Source organism: Anabas testudineus, chromosome 21 (assembly GCF_900324465.2).
Source record: "Anabas testudineus chromosome 21, fAnaTes1.2, whole genome shotgun sequence".
Classification (NCBI taxonomy): Eukaryota; Metazoa; Chordata; class Actinopteri; order Anabantiformes; family Anabantidae; genus Anabas; species Anabas testudineus.
The window spans coordinates 23,916,331-23,942,561 of NC_046629.1; the positions used below are offsets into that span (position 1 = coordinate 23,916,331).

General features: G+C 39.4%; 1 protein-coding gene across 2 annotated transcripts in view; it reads left to right on the forward strand.

The window, feature by feature from the left end:
* Positions 1-26,231, forward strand: part of ptpn4a (protein tyrosine phosphatase non-receptor type 4a) — a 59,385-nt gene that overhangs the window by 4,551 nt on the left and 28,603 nt on the right. The window contains exons 2-3 of one of the 2 annotated variants that reach the window (XM_026376129.1): positions 3,632-3,676; positions 19,089-19,243. In XM_026376129.1, coding sequence (XP_026231914.1) covers positions 19,106-19,243 — 138 coding nt within the window. In that variant the 5' untranslated portion in view covers positions 3,632-3,676; positions 19,089-19,105. The remainder of the gene's footprint in view (positions 1-3,631; positions 3,677-19,088; positions 19,244-26,231) is intronic. The other variant, XM_026376128.1, reaches the window with a different exon arrangement.

Below are 26,231 nucleotides of genomic sequence, written 5' to 3' on the forward strand. Positions count from 1 at the left end.
TGCTTGTAATATATGCACAGTGATGATGGGCAGAACACACTGTGACACTGAAAGGAGATGCAGCAAATACATGTCCAGTTTGACCTCTCACTACCAGCTGATCATTGTGTCATTTTTGTAGCTGTCTCTTCGCAGGTTTGGCTGGTGCCAGTAGAGAAGCTGCGTAAAGATAGCACCCTCTTGGTTAAACATCATAAACTGGCCTGAATAGCAGAGTGGTCAAAGGTCAGCTGTAATTCTTGTCAGCTTGTAAGTCTGAGAGGCGTGTGTACACTAAGACCACAGAGAATGTGTGAAACAGTATATGTTAAAAGATTCCCTGTGCACACAAAGTCTGTGTCGAGTAGATTTGGTGCAAAATGGATATAAGGTGTTTGGGGGACCTATGTTGTTTTCATGTTTGTATCTGTTCAGGAGGATGTCATCTCATGCACCCTGAGCTGCTGTCTGTCTGACTGACCTTCTGTCTTCCCAACATTTCCTCTTTTCTTGCCCGCTCCTTGCCACTTTGGGTTTCTGCTCTTCCCTTTTCTCTTTATCTGTGCTTGACACCTTATGTCTGGTTAGCCTCAACCACCCAGCATCATGCTTACTAGTGCTGACAGTTTAGGATTGGTGTTAACTGACAGTGTTGGTAAGACGGCTGCAGTCTGGGTGCTGCAGGCAAGATACATTATCAGACTTCAAAGATGGTAGCATTTGCTTATCTTACATTACTAAGCTTGGTATTATTGCCAGAAGCACTATGAACAAAACTCCTTAGTATTAGTGAATTTATTTCTCTGTAATTAGAACCTTGCATAGCTCTTTTTGAGCCCATATATTTAGCCTTTTTCATTCAGTTGCAAGCGAATTCTACAGGGTCATTAGTTTTAACCCCATGCACAAACGAATATAAAGATTTAGGCATGTACTTGTTTCAAACGGAGTGGTATTTACCTTTTAACGTCGCTCATAAGATCCACCTCATTAGTAGAGTAAAACCAGGATCCCTGTGTCTTATGCTTACTGTTGGTGTCAGCCTGTTCATGTCTAACCAAGAGGTCCAGGTGTTATAACCCTTTCGAGTCTGTCTGACTGGAAGTTCTTAATCAAAAGTATCCAGCCAGATAGCTCTCAGAAAGCAGCTAGTTAGTAATCTGTTGCTGGGGCGGATATGGCACAACTCTTTAGCAAAAATGATCTCTCAAGCCCAAACACAGCTGTGTTTATTCTGTGCACGATACTACAGCTATAGAATGCCAGGATGAAAGTGCCTTGACAGACCTAGACTTCTAAAATGCGAAGCAAGTAGTGCCATATTGAAAGTGACACATTAGTTTTAGTAAGTTGCAAAGAATTATCAGTCTCACTTCTAGGTAGTCCCACTCTGATTCCAAACATAATTCTTTTCTCCCACAAACATTAGTAGCCCTGGAATGTGATGTAGATGATTAAGAAAATATTCACTTCACGCAAAGAATAATTCTTTAGGATTTTATTTTAGTTATGTAGTTGGACAGTTGTAGAGAAATGTTAAGTTTTTATTTTGTGTAATCTGTAAATCTTAACATTTTCAAATTCTCCTAATGACACCATCATTAATTAATTAATCATTAAGATTTCATGGCGAAATACCAGACAAGCTTATTACCGAACAATCAAAGACAAACCAAGGGCATTGTATCTGAAGTTAAACTCGGTGCCGACCTGCTGCAGGTCACAGACTATAATTTAACACTAGGGGTAAGCGGAGGTGGAGCACTTGCTGCTCAAACTGGTCACAAGTTCTGACTTTAAAGGGAAATGTCTAACTTGCTATCTATGGTTTTAGTTAAGGAAGTACATGCAAATGAATGGTAATAAACTTCCTCTCATTAAAATCTTTGCTTCAAACTGAAATCTCATCCAAACGATGGGGTTTCACTTCAGATGATGTCACCTGGAGAAGTTCTGCAGGAGCAAATTGAGGAGGACTGAAAAGTTTACATAATTTAAAGTGAAATTATTTTAGCCGCACCCTGAAGAAAAAGCATTTTGAGTATAATTAAAAAAACGGAAGTTTTATACTGTTTGTATATATGTACATAGGAACCATAGGAAACAAGTTGAAAATGTAACAGTCTGGTAGATGAATATTTAGTATTTGTCATTCCCACAAATATTACATTTTTGAGTTTCATTTTCATATTTTCATGATTGTATATATCATCAGTCTTAGTCATCTGGATCATAACCAGCCAGATGAAGCTTTTTGTCATGGTAGTGGATTTCTTGGGCAGTCAGAAGGCTTTAATTGACGGTGACAATGGGTTATCCAGACAGACAGGAGTTGGAGACGGAGCCCCTACTCCTTATATGTCACACACACAATAAATACTTTGAATCCATCAGTTACATTATGGTATGCAGGATTCAGACAACGCCAGTGAGAACGGTGACTCTACATGCATGCGCAATAATGGATTTTGACAGCATCTGTGAGGTTATTAATCACATGGGCTTCCTAGAACATAATGTAAAGCAGCTTGTGATCCCTTATTGAACTAAATGCCCTAATATGTCTGTAATAGGCACGTGTTTTTAGAGTGATACAATTTGTACAACCTTTCACATTGTGATTTACTCCATGGGTTCTTGGAGGTCTTTGTAGCTCTTACTGGTTTAGATTTGGACTCTGGGGTTATTGTTCTGTTTCATCACATTAGTCCAGGCCAGATTGTGAAAGTACTAGTCTTCTCTCTGTGCCACTGGGAGCAGTAAAATAAAGTCACTTAAAATACAGCTCTCATCAACAGTTTCCATCATAGGAGCATGTAATAACAATAAGGCAAGTGGAGGATTTGGGAAAGATAAGGGGGTGTCATTTAGCATAAAACAAGGTCTAAAAATGATCCCATTTTAGCAAATATTACATTCTTAAAGATTTTATGAGGTATTCATAAAAGAAAAATACTCAAACAGTTGTGATGCATTAAGGGAAATTGCCTTTTTACTCCACTAGCCCACAAGCATGTAGGGCACGGCAACATAAAGAGTGGCTCTAGTTATCTGTTGTAATTCCTCATCCTGTATTGGCCCTATTATGAGTCACTTGTGTGTTCTAACCCAGTTTCTGAAAAATGCGGGGCTAGATTGTGCCAACAGAGACAGGAGATAAAGCTAGCTAGATTATGGTTCAGGGACTGTGAGACATACCCAGCTAGCTGTGCAGGGGTTGGATTAAGAGATGCAACATAAAGACATTAAAAGATGACCATTAATGGAGGGATGGAAGAACTGAGCACTGAGCAGATGGGCTGACATAATAACATTTGGCATCCATGGATGATATGTACATAGGTGATAAGCAATGTTAGTAGTTTAACCTTGATATAAATTTATATAAAATGGAGCATTAAAAGAAATAAGAAACAATTGTCTGTATAAACAGTATATATTATATTCAGTTTGGAACACTCCATCCAGTATTCATATCAACATTTAACGTTTGTCCACTAAAATGCTCTACAAAACAAATAGAAGTTAATTCTTGTGGTTATCATCACTGGAAATATTGCACTTTGCACAAATTTTTCATTCTTTATGTCAATGGCTCAGTGTCATCATAATGTTATAGAGTAACCACACACATTTTTCTTCTAAAATACAGGACTCCTTTCCACTGTAGCCCCACCCCCACATTTGCACTCCTCAGGTATGTGAGTACAGCTGGCTCTTTACTGCTCCAGTGCGTGTTTTGGCTTGTCCTTTCCTTCACCATTATTCGTCCCTTTCTCCCCCAAGATGCACATACTCAGCAACACGTGTGCTTCTCTGCACCCACTATGTCCAAAGGGTGCATTGTAATATTCTCAGCAAAGACTTGTATACCTATTGCCATGCGCCTCTTTAACCTGCTGCTGGTGCAACCTGAGCTTAGCGTGTGTCTCTGTGTCAGCTACAGATCCTTAGGACTGTCTTTGAAACAGTTGCTTAAAGAAACTTGAATACCTATGGAGGTCAGAGGACACAGTTGCTTAAGAAGAGCAGGTCAGAATCAGAAATGCAGGGTGTTTCTAATTCTGCTGAGTCCCCCTGTAGAGAAGTACTAAGGTTTCATTGTTGTTTTCTTACAGATCTGAACTCTGAAAGTTGTGACATCAGGTGCTGTGGAACATGTTTCCAGCTTTAGATGATTCATTATTTTACCAGCGATGTTGTGATGGTACGGACCACAGAGTTTCATTAGTGTTTTCATCATTTATTAAAAACTAGAAGCAGAAGCGCCTAGCCTACATTTTTTTCCATGTTTCTAAACCTTTAGTTTCCTGCACTCATTTTAAGACGTGCAGCATGTTTTTGTGACACTTGACAAGGTTATTTCTAGAACATCAACAGTTTACATGGTAAAACCTAGTTTTATCCGCTGCTTGTTTTACTTGGAAATCAGTGGAGGAAGTGCAAAGGGCATCCATATCCAAGTCAAACAAGGCTAGTCTAAAAACACAGGGCATTAGAGCTGCTGTTTTTATGTCATACCGCTTCCAGTTTCTCCACTGTCACGCTTGTTTTCCATCCTTCCTTTTTTCTGTCCTGTATTTTTATCCTCACTGGTCTTAAATACTAGACTACATGGCCAGCTTGCTCCACACAAGGCTGTTTGTAAATTCTGTCTCTTCATAATTTCCACCGTTTTAGTCAGTGGAATGTAAATGTGGGCTGTGAAAATGTACTCACTCTGCATGCGAGGTGATGTAGCGAAGAGAGCAAGTGGGTGAGGACATGTGTAGAGATATTTGGTTACAAAGGCTGATGGGCATGCATTTTTAGGAGGGTGTGTCCACCCACGTGAGCTTGGATCCCTCTTAATAGTGTGCACACACACAGAAAACATTCACATGTACCTCCCTGTGTGCTTTTGTTGTCATCTGGGCCTGTCATAAACTTTCTTAACTGTAACTCACAGCCTGAGGACAGGAATGATCCTTCTCCTCCGGCCAACTTTTTCACGATTCATGGCTCTGCTCTTGGATCCTGAAGTTGCATGTTTGCAGAACATTGCATCAAAAATTCCAAGCATCTGTATTTTTTTCCCCTTTTAATATCTTATTTACCCAGAGGGAGAAAGGTCTTGAGACAGAGAGTGTGGGTGTACAGGCGCTGCAGCAGTAATGCTAGAATTAAAAAAAGCCAACCTTGATAACAATTCATTAGCAAGCTAACTTTAGGTAGGCAGAAATACACCAAGCCATCATCAAGGAACTAGCATTAACACAGGCTAACAGCATTTGAGTTGCCTCACATCACTTCCATCTGGGCCAAAACGTTGCACATAAACACATAGCAGAGATTTCAAAGAAAGACCAGCTACCACATACGTTGTGCACCTGCATGAGAAGAAATGACATCTTACCGACGGCTCCCGTCGCCAATTTAACGATCTGAATTGACTGAAAAGCTGCTGATGGGGATCCGTCTAGTGTACACATTGTGGGACACACCACAACAACTGGCTTGACAGACACTCACTGACAGCCTGACAGTGACCAGCAGTTGACTGTCAGCTTGTTGGGTTAGAGCCCTTAGATAATATGGCTGTAGCTAATGGTGTGATGAGTGAAACAAGGACCATGTGGTCTTTCTGTATGTAATTTTTGTTTTGTGTAAGTTATATAGAGATTTAGTAGCTATTTACAGTTACAGTGACTGTTGAAATTTATTATGTTTAATTGGGATTAAAAAGTGTCTCAACCTACTAGCTAACCCCGGCTTGTTAAAATGTGATTACCCACTGTGCTAGAAACCAGAACAACAAACATTAGATAATGGTCTTTATTCCAATTGTACAGTTTAGAATTGTGCAGTTATCACCAAAAGATTTCTAAACAACTGCTGAGTCAGCCTTCTGTAGATTAAAGGTCTGCAGCACACAGTGAACTTTACATGTGAGACTTTCTTCAGCCTATTTTTGACAAAAGACGCTCTTGTTTGAATGCACTCATTTATATTTGCTTCAGATGTTTACCGCTTAGTGAGAAATTTGGACTTGATCAATTGTGGAGCAATATGAACTCTGCCCTACTCTGTGTCATAACAGTTTCTTGGACAGTCTGTCAATTTGTTACTGTTTTAATCTACTGTTGTATTTACTATGTGTCTACTAGCTAGTTATGTACTGCAAAAGCTTGTTTATTCTGTGGGCATACTGCATGTCTAGATCTTTGTATGTGTCTGACAGCCTTGGGTTTGCAGCAATTCACAGTAGGAAAAGCAAATTGCAGTCTATGTGATTTTGCAATGTCAGGTCCTCTGTGCGCGCGTGTGTGTGTGTGTGTGTGTGTGTGTGTGTGTGTGCGCAGAAAGCAAGCAAGCAAAATGGGCAGTCAGAGAGAAATCTGCGTGTGTGTGTGTGTGTCAGAGATGAGAACGAGAGGACATGAGAGGACAGGGAACATGAGTCTTTGTAAGTGTGTGTGAGAGACGGAGAAACAGGCAGACGTGCTGCTATTTTCTGGGACAGGCTATCAGGCAGGGAGGCAGCGAGGAGGGATAATAACAGAAGCTGTTACATTCTTGTGGTTTCTCTGATTTCAGTGTGAGGCAGGGGGCTGGCTCTGGCTGACTCACTGCTGCTCGGCCTGCTTTGTCTCTATCAGTCTCTGTGCCAGCATGAAAGCTGTTAGCAAGAGGACAATACATGACATTTTTTGGACACTTTAATCTAAGACACATTAATTACAGGACCATGAATCTGCACAGACTTTAGGACCTCTTGCTAAAGCATCAACCTGGGAACTGATGAACACTGGCTAAGCCAGTGCTGTGAGTAGTGGCAATAATTCTTCTGTAGTTTTGTTAGTTTTGTTAGTTTAGGATTTAAATCTTCCATAAATCATAAGGTTGTTATGCTTCTAAACAATCTTTTATTTTTCATTCAATAACGTAATTCTCTCCACAACCAACATGGTTTACCATTTCTTCTCATTAGGCTCCTGCAAGGCTGACTACATTTTGGCGGAGTGAGCAGATGTGATCACTAGAGCGCGGAATTCCACCAAAGAGGTGTATTGAGTTTTATTAAGCGTTGTTAAATAAGTTTTATCTGGATGCATATACGAAGGTAACTATCTAAGAAGTCACATAAACTCAAGTATAAGGGAGATCAGATTACATCAGGCTGGTAGTTAAATGCCTAGGTTTCAGTCTGGCCAATTCACTTTGTTCATAAGAGGTTTTTCAAAAGGCTTCATTGGTTGATACCAAGCATTGTGGACATCCGTAAGTACCAAAGACAAAACCATAAAACAATAATTGATAACAATCACAGAGCAGCAACAGACTTCAAGCAGTGTTTTATCTGTTCATCACACTTCATGTTTTTACAACCCTCCCCAGTATACAGCAGAATTTTCAACTACGTCCAGTTGGAACAATGCTATTCCAACTGAACATAGTTTGGCCCACCGTAAGACTTCCTCAAGCTAGCCAATCACAGGAAGTGGAAGGTCCATAAAGAAACAGGTGCTCAAAATGAGACAAATTCTAGATTTACCATGGCTACTGTTTTGCTCATGCAAAGATATTGGTTTGCATTGCTCCAGCTGCACACATGCCAATACTTCAGGAAAGGCAATGTCTTGTTTTATTAAATCTATTAAATATGGTTCATTGACCAGGCTGCCTTATTTCTTTTTTCTCACAGTACCATCTGGTTGAGTTAAACACATAAGAATGCACAGTGGTATTTTGCATAAAGCCATAAAATTGATTAATCTAGACATTTCTTCCATTATACCCCAGGACATCCAAAAAAGCAACAAATCGCTGTCTCAGTATTTTCACCAGCAGCTAACCTTATTTTCTACAGTGTGGAAACATTATACAAGCTATGAGGTGAGGTCAGGTGGGCCCACGCTTTCCTGTTTTGGCCCTGTTTACCAACCACAATGTGTTCCACCCACCTCAATCTCCTCATCTTCACCTCTTCGTACAACCAGTGGTACACTGACATCCCCTAATGCCTCTCCCACACACATGCCTTTTGTAATATGAGCTATGTATTGTAATACATTCAAATAATTAATCAACAGCTTCACTTTTGAATTGCCTTGTTTTCTTCAGCTGCCTGTATTGCAGTTGAGCTTTTTAGCAAAAAATAAAATTTCCATCTGGTCATGATCCACTCTAAATACAATGTGTGAGTTCCAGACCGTTATCATTTCTCACATCTAACAAAAGTGTAAAAATTACACCTGTGCCCCACCAACCCACCTACACAAACCTCTAGACTTTAGCAGCAGCAGTGAGAGGTCAAAACCATGCAATGCGGAACATCAGTGTGCAATGTTTTCTGAAATAGGCCACAAGCTGGCATTTGTTTCTGAGAGGTTAATGTTAAAGTCATTTGGACCAAAAAAGATGTAGAGCTGTCTCTGTATAAAATGTGATACAGAGCTTCATGTATCCTCAATTACGCACCGAGCAGAGTTTCTTTCATCAGCAAGACAGAGCTGACTGTAAAAGCCTACAGTATTTCCCCAGCCGTAGGCGCACAGGTCACACCAGGTACAGCTCTTTAAAACATGCTGAAGGAAAAATCTTTTTCTCAGAAGTAAAAATGTGTGTTGAGGGCACCTAGATCATCAACTTTCTGATGTTATGAAGCAGCACATGCTGTTCATGAAGGCTTTACTTGTAGCTGTGTGAGCATGCAGGCATAGCTGTGAGCAAGTCATGATAATGAGAGAGTGTATTTTTGGGCTGGATAGCAGAACTGGTCCTGAATCATTTCAGTTCATGATGATTCATTTACATCAGCTATATACCAACGTGGCATGAAGTGTTTTTTTAGAATCCTGGCAATTTTAACAAGTGAGCAACACTGCTGCTTCTGCAAACATCTAATTGTATATGTGGAGTGCATGTCTTTAGACCAAATAGTAAATGCAATTTCTGATTGTAAACCTGTAGACCGTTATCTTTGACAAATAGAAAACTACAAGAAAATATTGTTTTTGTCTATATAATTAAATACAAAATGCTTAGACTTTCAGCAGTTCAGACTGAGTAGGCATTGCTTTACATGTTGTAGCCAAAGATATTATCTCTTCAGCAAACTGTCTGAGACTAAGAGAAGAATGGGGTGCAGAGTCTGTCCCTCTCATAGATCCAATCTGTAGATATGCTGAGATATAGCCAGAGCCACCAGATTATCTTCAACAGTCACAACAGTTTCATAAACTGTGGCCAGTCATTATAGACGGCAAGTATTCTCAACATTGTACATGGGACTGTCTCGACTTGAAGTGCATCATATAGCAGCCATCATCTGCTACTTTTATTTACATTTGTCATTACTCAATTTCCACAGGGTAGATATTTTACATATCATACAGCCCTAAGTAAACCATTTACAACAAGTAACAAGTGCACACATAACATTTGACTCTGATGTACACTGAAAAAGGGCACACAGGGGACAAGATCAGCCTCTGGAAACAATATGGGATCATTTAAATAAAAGTTACAAATATTTACACATTATATATATATATATATATATATATATATATATTTGTTTTATTTTTTCCAGTACTTGAGCAAGTGACCTTTCATATACTGTATAGCACATAGATAATATAAAGATATTTTAGTAGCTAGATTGATGAAGTCTCTCCAGGTACTGTTTCCTCAGTTATCATTTCTCTCATTTTAAATGTCAGTTCCAGTCTAATTGCCTCTAATTGTATTTGTCAGCACATAGCATGAATACAGTATTCGAAAGTTCATAGAAATAATGCTTGAGTAGTGTGACAGGAGACAGGTAATAACTGAGTCGGCTTGAAGTTTGATGGGTTTTGATTGGTTCTAGTAGCGTTTGTGTATCATGGCTTCAACAGCTATAGTGTCTAATAATGGGAAAATTCTGAGGGTGGAGGGTATCAATGCCAAATAATGGCATTATGACTTTGCCACATGCCATCAAATCTGATCAACCTTGTTGCTTCAGTCTTGCTGAAATCAAGCCTGTATTTTGATTATTTTTTTCTAAACCTATCTGTGTTGTCAACAGTGGTACCGCTATGGGTTTCTCCACTGTGCTCCTAGTGATAAAATAACACATTGTGCAGTGACGTAACATTTATTCCACATTTACCAAATTGGCTAATCAACAATAATTTCTGGCCCCTGTCTATAGCTTCTGTTGCATTTATCTGTGTGGTTTGTTTCTGTGAACTCTTGCACATCACTAATGAATATCAAGACTACTTCCGTAGTTCATGGCACTTGTGTTCTTTTACAGTAAGACCTGTATGAGCACGTTGGTGCACTCGGGTCATGCTAAAGCTGCTTTCACATGATCAGCCTGAAAGTGCTTAACGCTGCATAATTCCAGTCGTATTTTTAATGTGCGGAGAGTCAATGCATGACTCAGCAACTGTTTTAACATTGACCTAAAACCTTAGCAGTGCTACGGCAGCACTAAAAGTTAAAATTCACAGTAAAGTAGTGTAGGCACATGAGCCACATGTATTCTTCTGCAAAAGATTGAAGACCTATCCACGCGCACAGGCTCAAACATGGACATTTATGTATTTTCTTGTGCATATGTGTGTGTTCCTGATGGTGTGAAGGAGGCTTTTACTACCTAATGAAAACAGGCTGATTAACTTACTGTTTATTGATCCTACACACTGTTTAACACATTTAGAGTGCTGGCTCTTTTATAGCTATGGATAGAGCTACATATCTACTCAACTACAGTATCAGAAAAATAGGAAACGTCAGATGTTTAAATGGTTGCACTCATGTTGACACACACCATCAAAATGTTCTCACTAGAATATTAAAGGAAACGGAGTAAGCAGAAATTCTGAATGAAACTATTCAAAAAAGATCAGACAATAGAACATGGAGATGAAGATTACATTTCGGTTGCTATCATGTCCACTAACCTAACCTAGCAGCAGCAGGAGGGGATGTGCTCAGTGCAGACCACCTGGCTTCCCTGCTGGTGGCCAGGAATGTGCAGGGTTGAGGTGGATGCGGGGTGAAAATGTGCAGCGTGCTTATAACACGACCCCTGGTAGCATTTAAAGGTGCCAGTGTCAGCAGGAAAGGGAAAAATCAGGGGAATGTGCTGCTTTTTTCATACCTGCCTTTCTGTTTTTTCTGTTTTTCTTTACAGGGTTGGACATTACTGTGTGAACAAAGTATCACTGTCCCATCGTATTGGTGCGGAAAGTGCACAAAGTTTCACATTTTTCCAATATCATCTACTTATCATTCAGAAAGTATTGCTCACCCTGTGAGCACCCCCTAGCATCTTAAATGAACAGAATTAAAATGTCTATGGCAAATAATATAGGCGTCAAATCGTCATCTGGTACCTAAAAAGAGAAGCATACTCTAGTGGTGGATACAAATTTCTTAGCTGTTTGTTAGAATAAAGCTTTCTGAGATTATTAAGAGAAATAAAAAAGCAACAGTTATCTGTGTGCTGTGGAAAAGAAATCAATTATTGAACCAGCTGTGTGCCTGTTGTATAATGATTGTTTCAATAGTTAGTAGGTTGAAATATTCCCAGAACTGTGGTTGCACAGCACATCTTGTATACCGTGAATGAATAATTGTATAAAGGAATAGTTGGATGTTAATGAATGCTTATGTAAATTTCATGATGTAAACAAGAAATCAAACTGTATGTTATACTGTAAATCATTGGAAAAGCCTGGTGTAAGTCTGTAGTGTCTCTACATAACAAATGTGTGTGTTGTTGTGACATGAGGGTGCAGGGACAATGTTCCTGTGCATCAGTGTGGTTGTGCACCCAGAGAAGCTGCATGTTGGACAAGGACAAGATGGAACAACGTGAGAAAAAGGAGAAGAGATTATTTCAAAGAGATGATAGGGAGAGCAAGATGAAAGAGCAGTGCTGCTGCAGGGGAGGAAATGGTGTGACAAGGCACAGAGAAGCTCAACGTGAAGTGGAGAGCAGAGGAACATAGAAGCTATTAGGAGAAGCAAGAAGAGGAGGATGGGGATTGGATAGCATTATAATGAGGATATTATGGTGGTTAGGTGAGATGCACCAAGAGGACAAGAGCGCAGTAGTCACATTGTCCAGAACGAGACAAAAACGCCTGTCAGTCTCCATTACATCTGTATCTTTGATTCAGTCAGAATCTCAGTGACAGGTGTTAGGTTTTATGAATGGCTGTGTGTGTGTGTGTGTGTGTGTGTGAGTAAGTAAATGGCTGCACCCTGGCACTGATGACTGTAATTTGCATAATGGACCTCTAGAGGAGAGGAGAAGAAAAGAAGAATGTGTTTCAAGAAAAGCTGCAATCAGGGAAACTCTAGTAGATCCATTCCTAAAGCCGACAATTTTAGAAACCTAGCAGGCACTGGTGGGGTTGGGGCAAGAATTTGTCAACTGTCTGAAATTGTGCTTTATTGTTTAGTGATTTCTCTTCTCTGGTGTTGACCTTTTACACACATCACGTGTTAAGGTCTTGTACATGTATGTTGATGGTGGAATTAGATAATAAGGGATAATAGGCCTGCGTGTACATTCAAGTGTTTTACAGTATTTCTTTTTAAGTCTTTCTTTTTTATCATTCACCTGATCATAATACTGATCATAATACTCTTCCAACATGCTTGTTGTGGTTGTAGGCATGTGAGATGTCCATGTTACAGCACACATGCAAGTATGACATTATGGAATACTGTGATCTGACACATTTATAATATGGGGAAGAATAGAATATATAGAGTGTGACAATTCAACATGTCACAATGCTAACCATTACATTCTCATATAACCACTGTTAAAAAGGTTAAGAATCCATTATGCAAATGTCAAAAAATATACATGAAATACTGTTGTGAACATTATTCAAAATATTCTGATATGTTTTTCACTGTAGGAAGAGACACACGGGCAGTTTGGTTAGAGTATGAAGACATGAGGAAAATTCATGAAACCAACACCTCTAAATAGTTGTTCCATACACATTACATGATTATTACAAAACAAATATGAATTTGTTGTAGATTATGTGTAATCTCTAGTGACAGGTGTGGCTTTAGTTATTCAGTATTTAAGGACTCCAGTTGGGATGCTGGGTCTTCCCATTTAGAGTATCATCTTTCTTTGCTGTTTATTTGTAGCACATTTTCACTTCTGATGTTGAAATAAAAAATAAAGAGCTGTATTGGACCATGTCGTTATTCTAGTGCAGTGCAGTCAGTCCAGCTGACTCTGGCTTTTTCTTCTTGCACTTGGGAGGCTGATCCCACATGGCCTCACTGAAGGCACAATCCAGTATAACCAGCAGCTGCACTGTAAAACAGTACCTAGTTGCAATGGATGGTGACTGGGTTAAGTTTGGGTAGTAAGTGTAAAATTGCAGTTGTTAAGCTGAGACGGATTCAGACTCTAAAGACTTGCAGTTGTGGACATATGCTTTTGGTGGCACAGAGGTGAAAGTGTAAGGTGGCAGGGGTGAAAACTACTTTTCCTACTGCTTATGGCTGGTGTTGCCCTTTTTTATGCATCTATTGGTTTGGCATGAAACAAACACTTTTCTGTTGGCACCTTGTTGGCACCTTATTGAAGAATATTTTTTTAAATAATAACTCACAAGGCAACTGTATTAGCAGCAACTGACATAAAGAAATATTTACAGAAGTTGGAACAAAAATCTAATTTTCAAAGATAATTGTGTGAGAGAAATGTCCAAATGCAAAAAGCCAGTTTCCACTGATCATGTCGGCCTTGAGAATCCTTTATTATTCAGCTTGGGTCTATTCTTTCTGCAGACACTAGCTGTCAGGTTACAACCAGCACTATATGACTTTACCATCAACCAGGGCCACATATGGCTGACCCCAAAACAAGGTCAGAGGTCAGTTGCTGCCCACATTCCTAAAGCTGTAACTTCCCTGGTGCCCCACCTCCCCCGTGTAGACACACGTTAAAGGCTTTGTTTGAAACTGTCAATTAGACACACGTACGCGCACACATAGACACACAAAGACATTGCTCTGCCTGCTGTTGTAGTTGCCCTACATAAAAAAAGTAGAATTAAAGAGATTGCTGGGGTTCGCGTCAGGGGTAGGTAGAGGGAAAATGTGAGGGTGACATCAAATATTTTGATGAATGGAGTGGTAAAAATTGGGCGAAGGAGACTGAGAGAGAGCATGTACAGTTGAAATCTTCACCAAGTTTGATTAAGATACACTGATACACTGATAAACTGAATTGAAACAGGAAAAAAAATGACACAGCCAAAATTATTAGCCCTCTGACTATAGAGTAACCTTTTCGAGTCACTACTCATACAGTAGGTCGTAACTAGGTTGGCACATGTCTCGAGGGATCTTAGCCCTTTCTTCCATGGCAAATTGTTCAAGATCATCCAATCTGTGTAGTTTCCGAGCATGGACCTTGATCTCCTGCCACAAATTCCCAATATTTTAAATCAATATATTTGCTGGGTTGTTTCCAGATCAATTATGATACGGCCATTGATTGTTGACGTCTATTCTGTGTTTAGTGCATGCCTCATTTCTGTCTTCATATTCAAACATCACATGCAGAAAGAAAATCATTTATAATGAAAACTCAGCAATCACAAGCTTTGTGCAAACTCTCTATCCCTCTCTCACACACACACACATAGTGACACCCATCTGTAATTGACCACCTGTTTACGCGGCCTAGTTTACGCTTTATGAAACACAGTGGAGCAGTGATGTACAGTTCCTGTGGGATTCCTAACTGCTCGCCTCTTATTTCAATTGTTCCAAAGCAACACAAAGGGATAGGAAAAACATACATAGCATGTCTTTTGAGTTTCTTTTGAAGAAATTGTGGGTATAAAAATAATGTGTATGGGTCAAATGAAGTTCAGTAGTCGGCCTGTATTCGAACTTGGGAACGACATGTCTGATGTATAAGTTTTCCTTTGAAGACTTTTACTCTCCTTCTTTAAATAACAAATATAAGGAGAATTGAGAGTTCAGATAAGTTTTATCATTGTGCTTTGGTGCATCTTGATACAGTGGAGTGATACATAACGTGATGGTAATATTAGATAGCAAGTGTGTCTGTTTGTCTGTGTGTGTTTTATATAAGGGGCATGTATTCCTGTTTACAGACAGGAAGGCTGCTGGACCGTCTGTGTTTGCAATAAGCTGGGAGCCAGAGAAGCCCACCAGTGAGGGAAGCTTTAGGGTCAAGAGCCCTCATGCATGTCCACACACACACACACACACACACACACACACACTCCTGCCTGTTTGTTAGCTCTGCTGACTGCAGGAAGCAATAATGGTAGCGTGCTTCCGGAGTTCTGAAGGGTACTCTCAAGGGAAGTGTGGCTGTCCTGTCCAACTCAGCAGAGCAAAACCGAAAAGAACACAGCAGAGCAGAAAATTACAGAACACTGAAAACAGAATTCAGCAGAATAGAAAATTGTACAATAGACCCATAATGAAGGATGCTCTAGAGAAAGATTAAACCAATAATATTAATATTAAATAAATTACATTGAAACAGACCTGAAGTATTTATGGAGCTTTTTAAAATAATTTGGATCATTTAAAGTTACATGAGGTGCTATTGCATAAGAAAATTATAAAACAATTTTAGCTCTCTGGTTACATGGCTGCACAGCAAAGAGATAATCTAACACTGCACTGCATGGGCTTTTAAATAGTCTTCAACTGGTTGGCAGAAAACTGTTAGGACAGGAAAGGAGCAGGGAAGGCAATGCAGCCTGTGGAGACAGTCTGTATGTCAGAGCTCATCATCTATGTATCCCACATCTCCTACTCAGTGTGAGCCACTGATAGCAGAGTGTCCCTAAGTCTTCCCTTCCTTCCTTCTGCATGGCTTCATCTCTGTTTTCCTTCTCTGTTCATCTCTCTGGTCCTTTCGCTATGTTCACTCAGCTGCCAGTCCTGTAGCTGGCATCTCTGTGCATGTTTGTCTGCGCCTTTGTATGCTTACATGTATACACATGCCTGTTCTGAAGAATGCATGTGCGTGTGAGTATACTATATATATGTATGTATGTGTGAACATACATAGTGTGCACACCATCTGCCAATGGTCCCAGGGGGTTTGTGCTTATGTGTGGTTGTACACACAAAAAACCCTCCATATAACAAATTTTAAGATAGTCAAAGTGTGGGAGCATGGGGTGTGGCACATGTATCTTGTTACACACATGTCCTGTGAGATGTGCAATGACAGTTTTAGCAATAAAGAAATAAAGCAGTAAATGGCTGTTCTTGGTTTTAGCATTTTGCTTTAACGATGAGGACTACATCTAAGGTTGAAAAGGCTAAATCAGCATGGAAACAGTTTTTGGAGGAAAAAAGTCGTTTTGGAAAGAGACTATTTGGTAAACTTTCTCACTGTACCAGAGTTAGCTTGATTTGGGGGATTCAGGCCGCCTCGTTTTGTGGGTCTTGGTGCGGTTGTTTTGGTGCGCACTTACACCAGACAAAACCAACTGCACCAAGAGAGAAATCAAACTTGAGTTTGATTTAATCAAACTAAAGCCTGTAGGTGTTAAAGAACTCTGAGACAAAAGGAAGGATACATTCAAAATCTCTGCAAAAACATTGAGCTTAGCCAATACGACAACATTAAATGTTACAAAAAAGAAAGAAACCACTGGTGTACTGAGCAACATGCACAGAACAGTTTGGTCAAGAAAAACAACAGTTTATGACATAGTATGTGAAAAGCTCTGAAGAAAAAAAAAACATTTGGTGACATCACCAATAAGTTTCACAGAGCAGGGGTGAAAGTAACACTACCATTCAAGACTTGATGAACAGAAAAATAAAAGCCATACCACAAAATACAAATCCTTCATCAGGAGTAGGAGTCAGGAATAGGACACGAACTTTTATGGGCTGATGAGAGCAAGATTGATCTGTACCAAACTGATAAAAAGGCAAAGTATGGAAGAAGAAAGGATCTGCTCACAATACAAACCGTACAAGCTAATCTGTGAAGCATAGTGAAGGTAGTATGATCGCTTGGCTTACAGGCTCACTAACCTTTTTTGACGGTATAACTTGTGATGATGGCAACAGAATAAATTCAGACTTATAGCAACATTTATGTCTGCCAATTTACATTGAAAAGCACTCCAAACCAATTGGCAGTAGCTTCATCGTGCAGTAAGACAGTGATCAACGAGGGAAGTAGTGGAAGGTTTTGCAGTGGCAAGAAAAAGTATGTGAATTTCATGGTTTTCTGCATCAATTTGTCATAAAATGTGATCTGATCTTCATCTAAGTCAAGAGTATTAACAGATATGATATGCCTAAAATAATACCACTAAAGTTCAAATTGTTTTATGTCTTTAGTGAGAACTACCTTAAAAACATAGTGCTAGTGGAAAAAGTATGTGAACACTTGGACTTGTACTGGTTGACCTAGTTCCTGCAGAACTGCTTTAGCTCTGTCATATTCTTTAGATGTCTCATGTATGGCTCTCTGCAAGTTGTTAATGTCTGGGCTGAAGCCATTCTGTCGTGGACTTGTTCCCGTGTTTTGGGGCATTCTCGTGTAGCATCACCCAACTTCTACAGAGTTTCAGCTGAAGACATTCTCACATTATCCTATACTTAATCCTCTCAATCACTGCAAACTGCCCTGATGCAGCAAAGCAGGCCCAAATCATGATGTTTCCTCCACCACACTTTACGATTGGGATGATGTTTTCATGATGATATGCTGCGTCCTTTTAGAAGCTAGGCGTAGTCTTACGCATTCTTTTCAAATTTTCCAATCTTAGTTTCATCAGTCCACAAAACATTATGCCAATACCGCTGTGCAGTGTCAATGTGCTCTTTCGCAAATTGGTTTGACTGGTTGCCCACTACCTGGTAGTGTAGCCACAGTACATTCACCTTGTGGGAAGTAAACCCAAAAGATTTAAGTGTTTTTTGTCAGTCAAATTAGCTCTAGTCCACAGTTTTTATTGTTCTTCTCAATAAAGATATAAATGATCAGAATTTGTTTTGTGTTATTATATGAGGCACATCATATTTGTTAATATTCTTCACTTAGATGAAGATCAGATATTGTTTTATGACAAATTAATGCAGAAGAAAACACAAAATTCCAAAAGGTTCACATACTTCTTTTTACCACTGTAGATCAGGCCAGTGAATCGGCAGACCTTAACCCAACTGAACATACCTTTCACCTGCTGAGGAGGAGATTTAAGGGAGAAACCCCCAAAACTGACTTGGTGATATCAGTCACTACAACTTATTTCTGCCTGTTTTATGGAGAGAAAGTGGAAACCCCCAATTCTTTTAAAAGATTTGAGATACCAGCTGGGATATTGCCATCATTACGTTACCCAATATTACTTAATAATTGCCACTTTTTCTTGTATGTTACATATGTATTCAAGTCACAGTTTTTAGTCTACTGAGAAAAAGGCAGTGACACATGGACTTTGAATTAAGGGACTTTGGTTTGTTGTAAATGGAGCAGCTTGAGATTGCATTATCGTCTTAAAATACAATGGGTGCATGTGCTGAATGGAATTATTTTGTGACCATTAAAATGTCACATTTAGAAATAATCAAACAGGGTTTTGTAAACATTTTTGTGTTATTAGCTTGATTATTTTTCTTATTTTATTTCATTTTTCAGGAGCTTGTGCATGTTTTAGTGCTGGGCTGTTTTACTACCGTATTTACAAATGCCTTGCTAGGGAATTTACTTCTTGCTTGTCACTGACATTCTTTTCTCGTGAAGCAGTTTGTCTTTGCTGCTCCGCTGTGCTTGTACAGACTTGTGTTGCTGTGTGGTTGTCTTCAGTAAGGCAGTCAAGAGAAAAATACATGATGTCTTACTGTGCACTGGCTTACTATATTCTCTGTAATCGGATTTACCTGTACAACAGAGGGTTTATGTTACCTGAAGTACAGCTTGTGTGTCAAATGGTGTGTGTATAATGCAAACAATTTGAACTTTTTGCTAGATAACCATGACTTAATGATGCCCCGTCTCTTCATCTGTCCCAGTTTCCCTCTTGCTCATCATTTTCCTCTCTCTGCTGTATTTTTGGTTGTTGCAGACCCTGGCAGGAGCGTGATGAGCGCGCGCTTCCGCTTGCCTGCTGGCAGATCCTACAATGTCCGGGCGACGGAGCTGGAGCGAGACAGGCAGCACACACAGGTTGTGTGCAACGTACTGCTGCTGGACAACACAGTTCAGGGGTTCAAAGTCAGCGTAAGTACTGCTCTCCCATTCAACTATGTTACTGTAAATTCTGAGTTGTAAAGTAGGCAAAATCACAGACACGATGGACACTGTCTTCAGTATTTAGGTAACTGAGTGATATTTGTCTGTGCACCCATGGGTACATAGCAAACAGAAACTGCCATTTCCACCTATATTTAATGATCTTTGGCAAGTTGGCCAAAACAAGTAAAGGCAAAAAAATCTAACTGACCCCATGGCAACAGTATACGTTGTGTTAACATCTTCCAAATCCCCCAAAATCTGGAAGCTGAAAACTTAATAATAAATAAACTAATAATAATAATGATAATAATAATATATTTTGTATTTGTTATATAAAGCCCATATATTTATTTATAAGGCTCACTTATTTGTATTTATTTGATCATTCTGTTCAGCAGCACATCACATCTTAACCCAAAAAAAAAACCTCACAAAAGAAAAACAAGAAATGAGATCACCACTACTGAAGACCTTCCTTTCCACTTTGCCCATTACCATAAATTTCCCCTCAAGCCCACCTCAAATTAACTTGAGTTGGTGGGGGAAAAGCCTCTATTTGTAAAAAGCAACCCACACTGCTTTTGTTTCTGACTATATTTTAAGGTTAGATTCGCATTCGCATTTTGAGTGTAGAGACATAGAGAATCTGTGTGTGCTTTATGTTTTGCCTGAAGGCCAGGTGGCAAATTGGCTTGTGACTTTTTTCTCTTTATGTGAGAACACGTTTCCTTTTCTCTCTTTGTGTCTGTGCTCGCGTCTTTGTCGCTTTGCGTTTGATCAGAGCTGTGACAGTACGAGTAGGGAAATTCCCTTTGTGAGTCAGATATAATTCCTCTAATAACATCCCCTCTGACAGATAACATCCTGTCGGTGTTTAGGTCTTTGAGTGTGCATGTATGGACATATATATATATATGCATAGAACTGCAAAACTTATAATATACACATTAGGATGGTGCTATTCAGAGAGTTCCAAATTCCTTTTACTTTAACTGTAAACGAGAATCAGATAAAAAGGTGTTTTGTCACACGCTAGTTTGTAGCTGGTATGACTTTCACTTCCTGCCACTCTTTTCTGTTCTGCTGTTTCTGCGGTTCCCAGCAAAAGGACTTAAAGTATCCGTTTTGTGTGTGAATTGTGTATGTAAAACAAATTTCAAAGAATTCTTGTGTTAATACTGTTTATTCAAATTTACAGTGATTTAATCGAATGGCTGATGAAAATTATAATACTCAGTGTGCCTCATCTACTGAAATGTGCTCATGAATTTTTGCTAAAATCAAAGACATTTGTTTAAGAAAATTATACATTTCTTTGAACAGAACAATACATTTTGATTCTGTTGTGCTAAGCATCGAAACTACAACGTTGTAGTACAGGCACCTTTTACAAAAGGATCAGGTTTATTATTTTACCCACAATTGTGGATGTCTTACTTAGCCTTTTGTATAAAATATCTCCTGTCCATTTTATTTCACTTTTTAAATATTCTTTGGCAACTTTCTTCCTCCAATCCCTGCTCCACACTGCCCACGATCCTGCCACCCCCACTCCACTTTCCTTGCTTCTTGTCCAATGAATGACTCGCTGTCAGTCTCTCTGACAGTGTCATTGATCAGGCCCCTGGAGCAGCAGTAACTTCCTGGAAAGACAAGCCATCCCGAGGGCAACAATACTTCTATTGATCCTCTCCCCGGCCGACTGGCCTCGATTCTTGCGCAGAGTGAAAATCCAGAAGCAGTCGCTTATTGTCATGGGAACCAGAGAGCTTGTGGTGCAATGGGCGGGAGCACATGAAGGCTGGTATTGACGACCCTGTAGATAGGAAGCCTGTGAAAACTGAGTTTAAAGCAGAGTCTGGTGCAGCTTGATAGACTGATAGATTATAAGAAATTAAAAAGGCTACTACTACAAGTACTAAAGCTGGGTCACAAGCAGGATTTATTCAGAGTAAAGTAACAAATGCAGCAGTAGCCATAGAAACAACTACACATCACATAGACATCCAGCTGTCTCCCAGAGCTGTTTGGGAAATAAGTAGCTCCTAATAATGATCAAGTAAGAGCAGCAAGGTCCGAAGGATAAATAGTCCTTTGAAATAGCTTGTAGTTCACTGTTGATAGAGACCTCTGAACAGAATACAGGTAAAAATTAAATTAAAAGTACTTGAGTTTTTTTTTTTTTTTACAGTCCTGTTGACCATTACATTTTGACATTTTACAACATCAGAAAGTAATGTAACATACTTCTGCTGCTACGACAATGGCTCTGAAAGGCTGGGCTTGAACAGGGCAAGGTTCACTCTTAATACTTAAATAGAACCTCAAAACCTGTTCTTGCTTTTAGTTGTGGGAAGCTGGACATTGATATTTTGTGTGAATGTTTCCTTTAATGTTTAATAGCAAACCCAGCTGTGGTGTTTGGTGCCATTTGAAAGAGACAGGTTTGCAGTAACTTCACATTAATTTGTGTACACACTGTCAACTGTAGTTAGTCACAGGTGTAAGAAGCAGTGGCAGTACATGTTTAAGGGAAAGGTTTAATTATTTCGAGATGTTGTGTGAGTATACACAATTTTTTCTTCTGCTGTAAGCACTATAAAGAAAAGAGGTAATACTACTGTTTGCAGTACAGTCGTCCCATACCTTTTCGAACATTCCTAATAACAAATACTCCTACAGTTACACATCTCTGCTCCTGGGTGAGTCAAAATATAGACTGCAGACTTCCAATGTTACCCTATTTTGTGAAATTATTTCATTTTAATTATGTGTAATTATGGGTAAAACTAAAATTTGCATGAAAATTGGGAAGAATAGCTTAGCATTATGGGTGTGGTTGTGGGAGCACTCTAGCCGTTTAGCTCCTTCTTCATCTAGAAATAGAGAGGTGTGTGTGTGCGTGTGTGCGTGTGTGCTTGTGTGTGTGCATGCATGTGTACATACACACACCCCCCTATAGCATAGCAATTCTGTACACTGAAGACATTTGGGTTTAAGATCAGGAGATAAATATGAGATGAAAGTTCAGAATTCAAACTTTTATTTTATACATTAAACAATAAAGCACTGTTTTCATGTTTCATATATATTGGGACGGTCGGTCAGTAAGTAAATACAACTTGGCTCAATATTAGGCTCAAGTCTGCAACTCACTGACAAAACTAAATTGTTGGTTTCTTCTGTTACTTTGCTTTTTAGACTTTTAGTTGTTGTTTGTTTTGGTTTTCTTCCTTCAGTCACCTCAACAGTCATGTTTATTTGGATTAATGTCAGGAGATTAAGTTGGCCAGTCTAAAAACTTCTACTTTTTCTGTCTGATGAAGTCTTTTGTTTAGTTAATTGAGTGTTCATGATTCATTGTCTTACATGATGAAGAAAATTATGTCAACCTTCTGGAATTGCATGGTTTTCTGTATTAATTTGTCATAAAATATAAACTGATCTTCATCTAAGTCAAGAGAACAACCATAAAAAACTCATAGTGCTATGGAAAAAGTATGTGAACCCTGTGAACTGGTCACGACACACAGAAAGGCACCTTACTGACCTGTGCATTTGAATCAGGGATCTCATTGCGGTGAGGCCCCAGTGCTAACCACTAAATCACTGTGCTGCCCTGCAGAAAACCATGACATTCACATACTTTATCTCAGGTCTCACTGCTTATGTCATCAGCTTTAGTTGTTTTCCTTGGCTGACTGTTTTGTGTATGTTGCTGAGTACACCAGTGGTTTCTCTTCTTTTTGAATGCATTCCAAATTGTTGTTTTTGCTCTGCCCAATGTCTGTGATATACCTTTGAAAGATATATGTTTTTCTTACAACAATCCAGTCTTCACAGTTAAAACCCTGATGCAAAAAGCAAGAGTAGTCATTTACAGCTAATTACTGTTTGTACAGTCAATCTCACAGGACACACCTGGGTAACAAGAAACACCAGTCAGCCACATGCTCCAGTACTTTAGCTCACTTAACATTTGGGTGATCTTACATATTAGGTGCTATGTTCTATGCTGTTCATTACACACTGCTCAAAAATTAAGGAAATACCCTCTCAACATTAAGTCCTGTGAACAAGTGATTGTTAATCAGTTTCACCCACCGGCTTTAGTACAAATAAAATGAGAAAGGCTTCATTAGAGAGGCAAAAGCAAGGCAAAAGGGAATTTGCATTTGGTGGCCAGAGAAAAATACTTTCTCCTTATCCTTCCTGGATGATTCTTGTCAAGTTTGTTGTTTTGCTGGTGTATCTAGTGTGACCAGTACTCACAGCCCAGCACCATGCAACTCGATTGGCATTCACCAGAGCCTGATCTCTTCACAGAAGAGAGGAGGTTCACACTGAGCACATATGACAGGCATGAAAGAGTGTGGAGATGCTGTTTTGCTGCCTGTAACATCACTGAGCATGACCAGTTTGGTGGTGGGTCAGTGATGGTCTGGGGAGGCATATCCTTGGAGGACCACAGAGACTCTCATGTCATAACCAACAGTACCCTGACAGATTTAATGTATTGCAAAATGAAATCCTCAGAGCGATTGTCCGACCTTCCACTGGTGCAGTGGATGCTGGATACTATAGTGCTGAAAAATGGCTCATGTAGCCACAGCATGCAGGCAGTTCCTAGATGACAAAGGCATTGATGCCACTGAGTGGCCCTCCTGTTCCTAATTGCACCTATGAGACATTAGATTTAGTAGTTAGATTTAGTGTATTAACAGCTGAGTTGCATTAAAAGTTGCTGTGATGAAATTCACACAACTTGGATAAACCTGTGCTTTTGGTGAAATTTTGAAAATCGTCCACTCTGTGTTGACTTTGGTTTCCAGTGACGATTATTTCTTGTATGTATATTATATATAATAAAGTTATACATTTTCATCAGGAAAGATTTTCAACTTTTATAATTTGATCATCAAGACCTGGTGTGAGCTGTTTATTTAGATATACAAATACAATGAAGTAAATACTGGAATTCCAAACTTTTGCCTCATATTAATGTTTTGATTTTTACCCCGATTTGGTGTACAGTAAAAAAAACAAATTAATTATCCTTGCAATTCTACTACTTTAGGAATTTTTGCTGGTGCTGTTTTGTGATGTTTAAAGAGTGGCTTTGAAACTGACAACTGCGTTTTGAGAATGCAGCGTTACCACAAGGTAAATTTATTAGTTGTTCATAGTCTTTCAGGTATATGAAGGTCCACCCGTAGATGTAGTTTGACCACTTGATATGGAATTATAGATATGACCACTCATCTTAGCTTACAGTATGACTAAAAGCTCCTGAATAGTTACTAAACAGGTACAGGTTTCCATAAACTTGTAAGTTGGTTAGAAGAAAAGCTGAATGACTCCTCCTTGATGTAGTTTTCTTCCTGTCTGGACAAGCTTCCTCTCGCCTTCCTGAATATCCATCATTCTTTAACACACAAACACTGAACACACAGTACATTCAGCTGTGAAATGAGGGACATAAATGTCACATTTTGCATTTTTGGTTAACTTGTCATTTTAAATAAAAATAGAAGAACACTTTCCCTCCAGTGCAAATCTGCCTAATGTTACTGATGGCTGCAGATCTTTTCTCCTCTCACACTGTAGATAAACCCTAAACATGGAAAAACACCATATCGGAGCATCTCTCTCTCACTCCCTCTAAGCCAGTCCCTTATGCTCTGATTGCTCTCTATCACCACGTCTCCGTCTTCTGTCTTTGCTCTCACGCACACAGACACTATTTCAGTCAGTGGTGCTGGTGGACTGCACAAAGAGTGTTTGTCTCGCCTAGTGCATCGTCAATCACTCCTTTTCTCCCCCCCCCCCCCCCACCGCTTTGTGTTTCTATAACTCTCTTGTCTTCCTCTTACTGTTCTTGGTTTCGCTCTCTTTCACTTTTTCTATCTTTGCTCTTTGTCTGACCTACAAGCAATCCGCTGTATAGAGTGGTCACTGCTGGTAGCGCTGAGAGAGAAGGTGCGAAAATGTGTGTGGACATGGCCTGTGTGTATTTTCTTGACTTCATTTTAACAGCGAATATCTGTTTGGTCCTGTTATGGTAGTGATATTAAAATTCTACTACCAAGCTAGTACCCACCCACACATAAATGCATTGAGTGGCGATGAGTGTCCAGGGAACACTGTGTGAAAAGTGCACAGAGGAAGCTCACATTAGGTTTGAAAGCTGCTTCGTGCAAAAGGGAAGCAGGGGACACAAACTTGAGTCTCACAGTGTCAGACATGACTAGAAATAGTCTTACATGTAGAAGCACAACATCAGAGGCTTATATGTTTTCTCACATCCTCGTTTTATCTGGACAGCCCCATTCCGATGGTCATGCCATTGGACTTTTTCAGATACTTGCCATCAGTGCAGGAGCCAGTTTGTCTTGGTCAATGGTGATTTGTGATTAAAAATTGAAAATGCCGTTTTACCATAATATTAAGGTGTCTCATATACTGGGCTCCAAAAGTGTGTCACTGGGGTAAAGGGGAGAGGTGGACAAGAGTAGTAGCTCTGTTTGTTTGTATCCGCCTGTTCTCTCAGGGGAGCTCTGATGCAGTTCCACTCTCTCCCTCCCTCTCTGAAAGTCACAGCAGGATCAGGTGTGAATTTCTGCTCCACTTGTGGTCCCACAGTTTATCCTGTCGACCTTCCTACTCTCTCATGAAACACTGTGATATTAATGACAAGTAGCCAAGTGAACAAACACATTAAACGGCCGTGTTTCACATCTATTTCGATCAAAAATCTATATTTTTGTGAAAAAAATAACAAGAACTCTTCATCACCAGAAAACACAAATGTTTGTCTATTTTTGTGAACTAAACATGACATGTCTTTTCATTGATGAATGACCACAGCATGATCAGATGCTTATACTTAGTAAGCTAAGTCACCAAATACTAGTTTTCGCACAGAAGAACACATATAAAGAATGATGTAAAATGACATGAATATATTATTGGT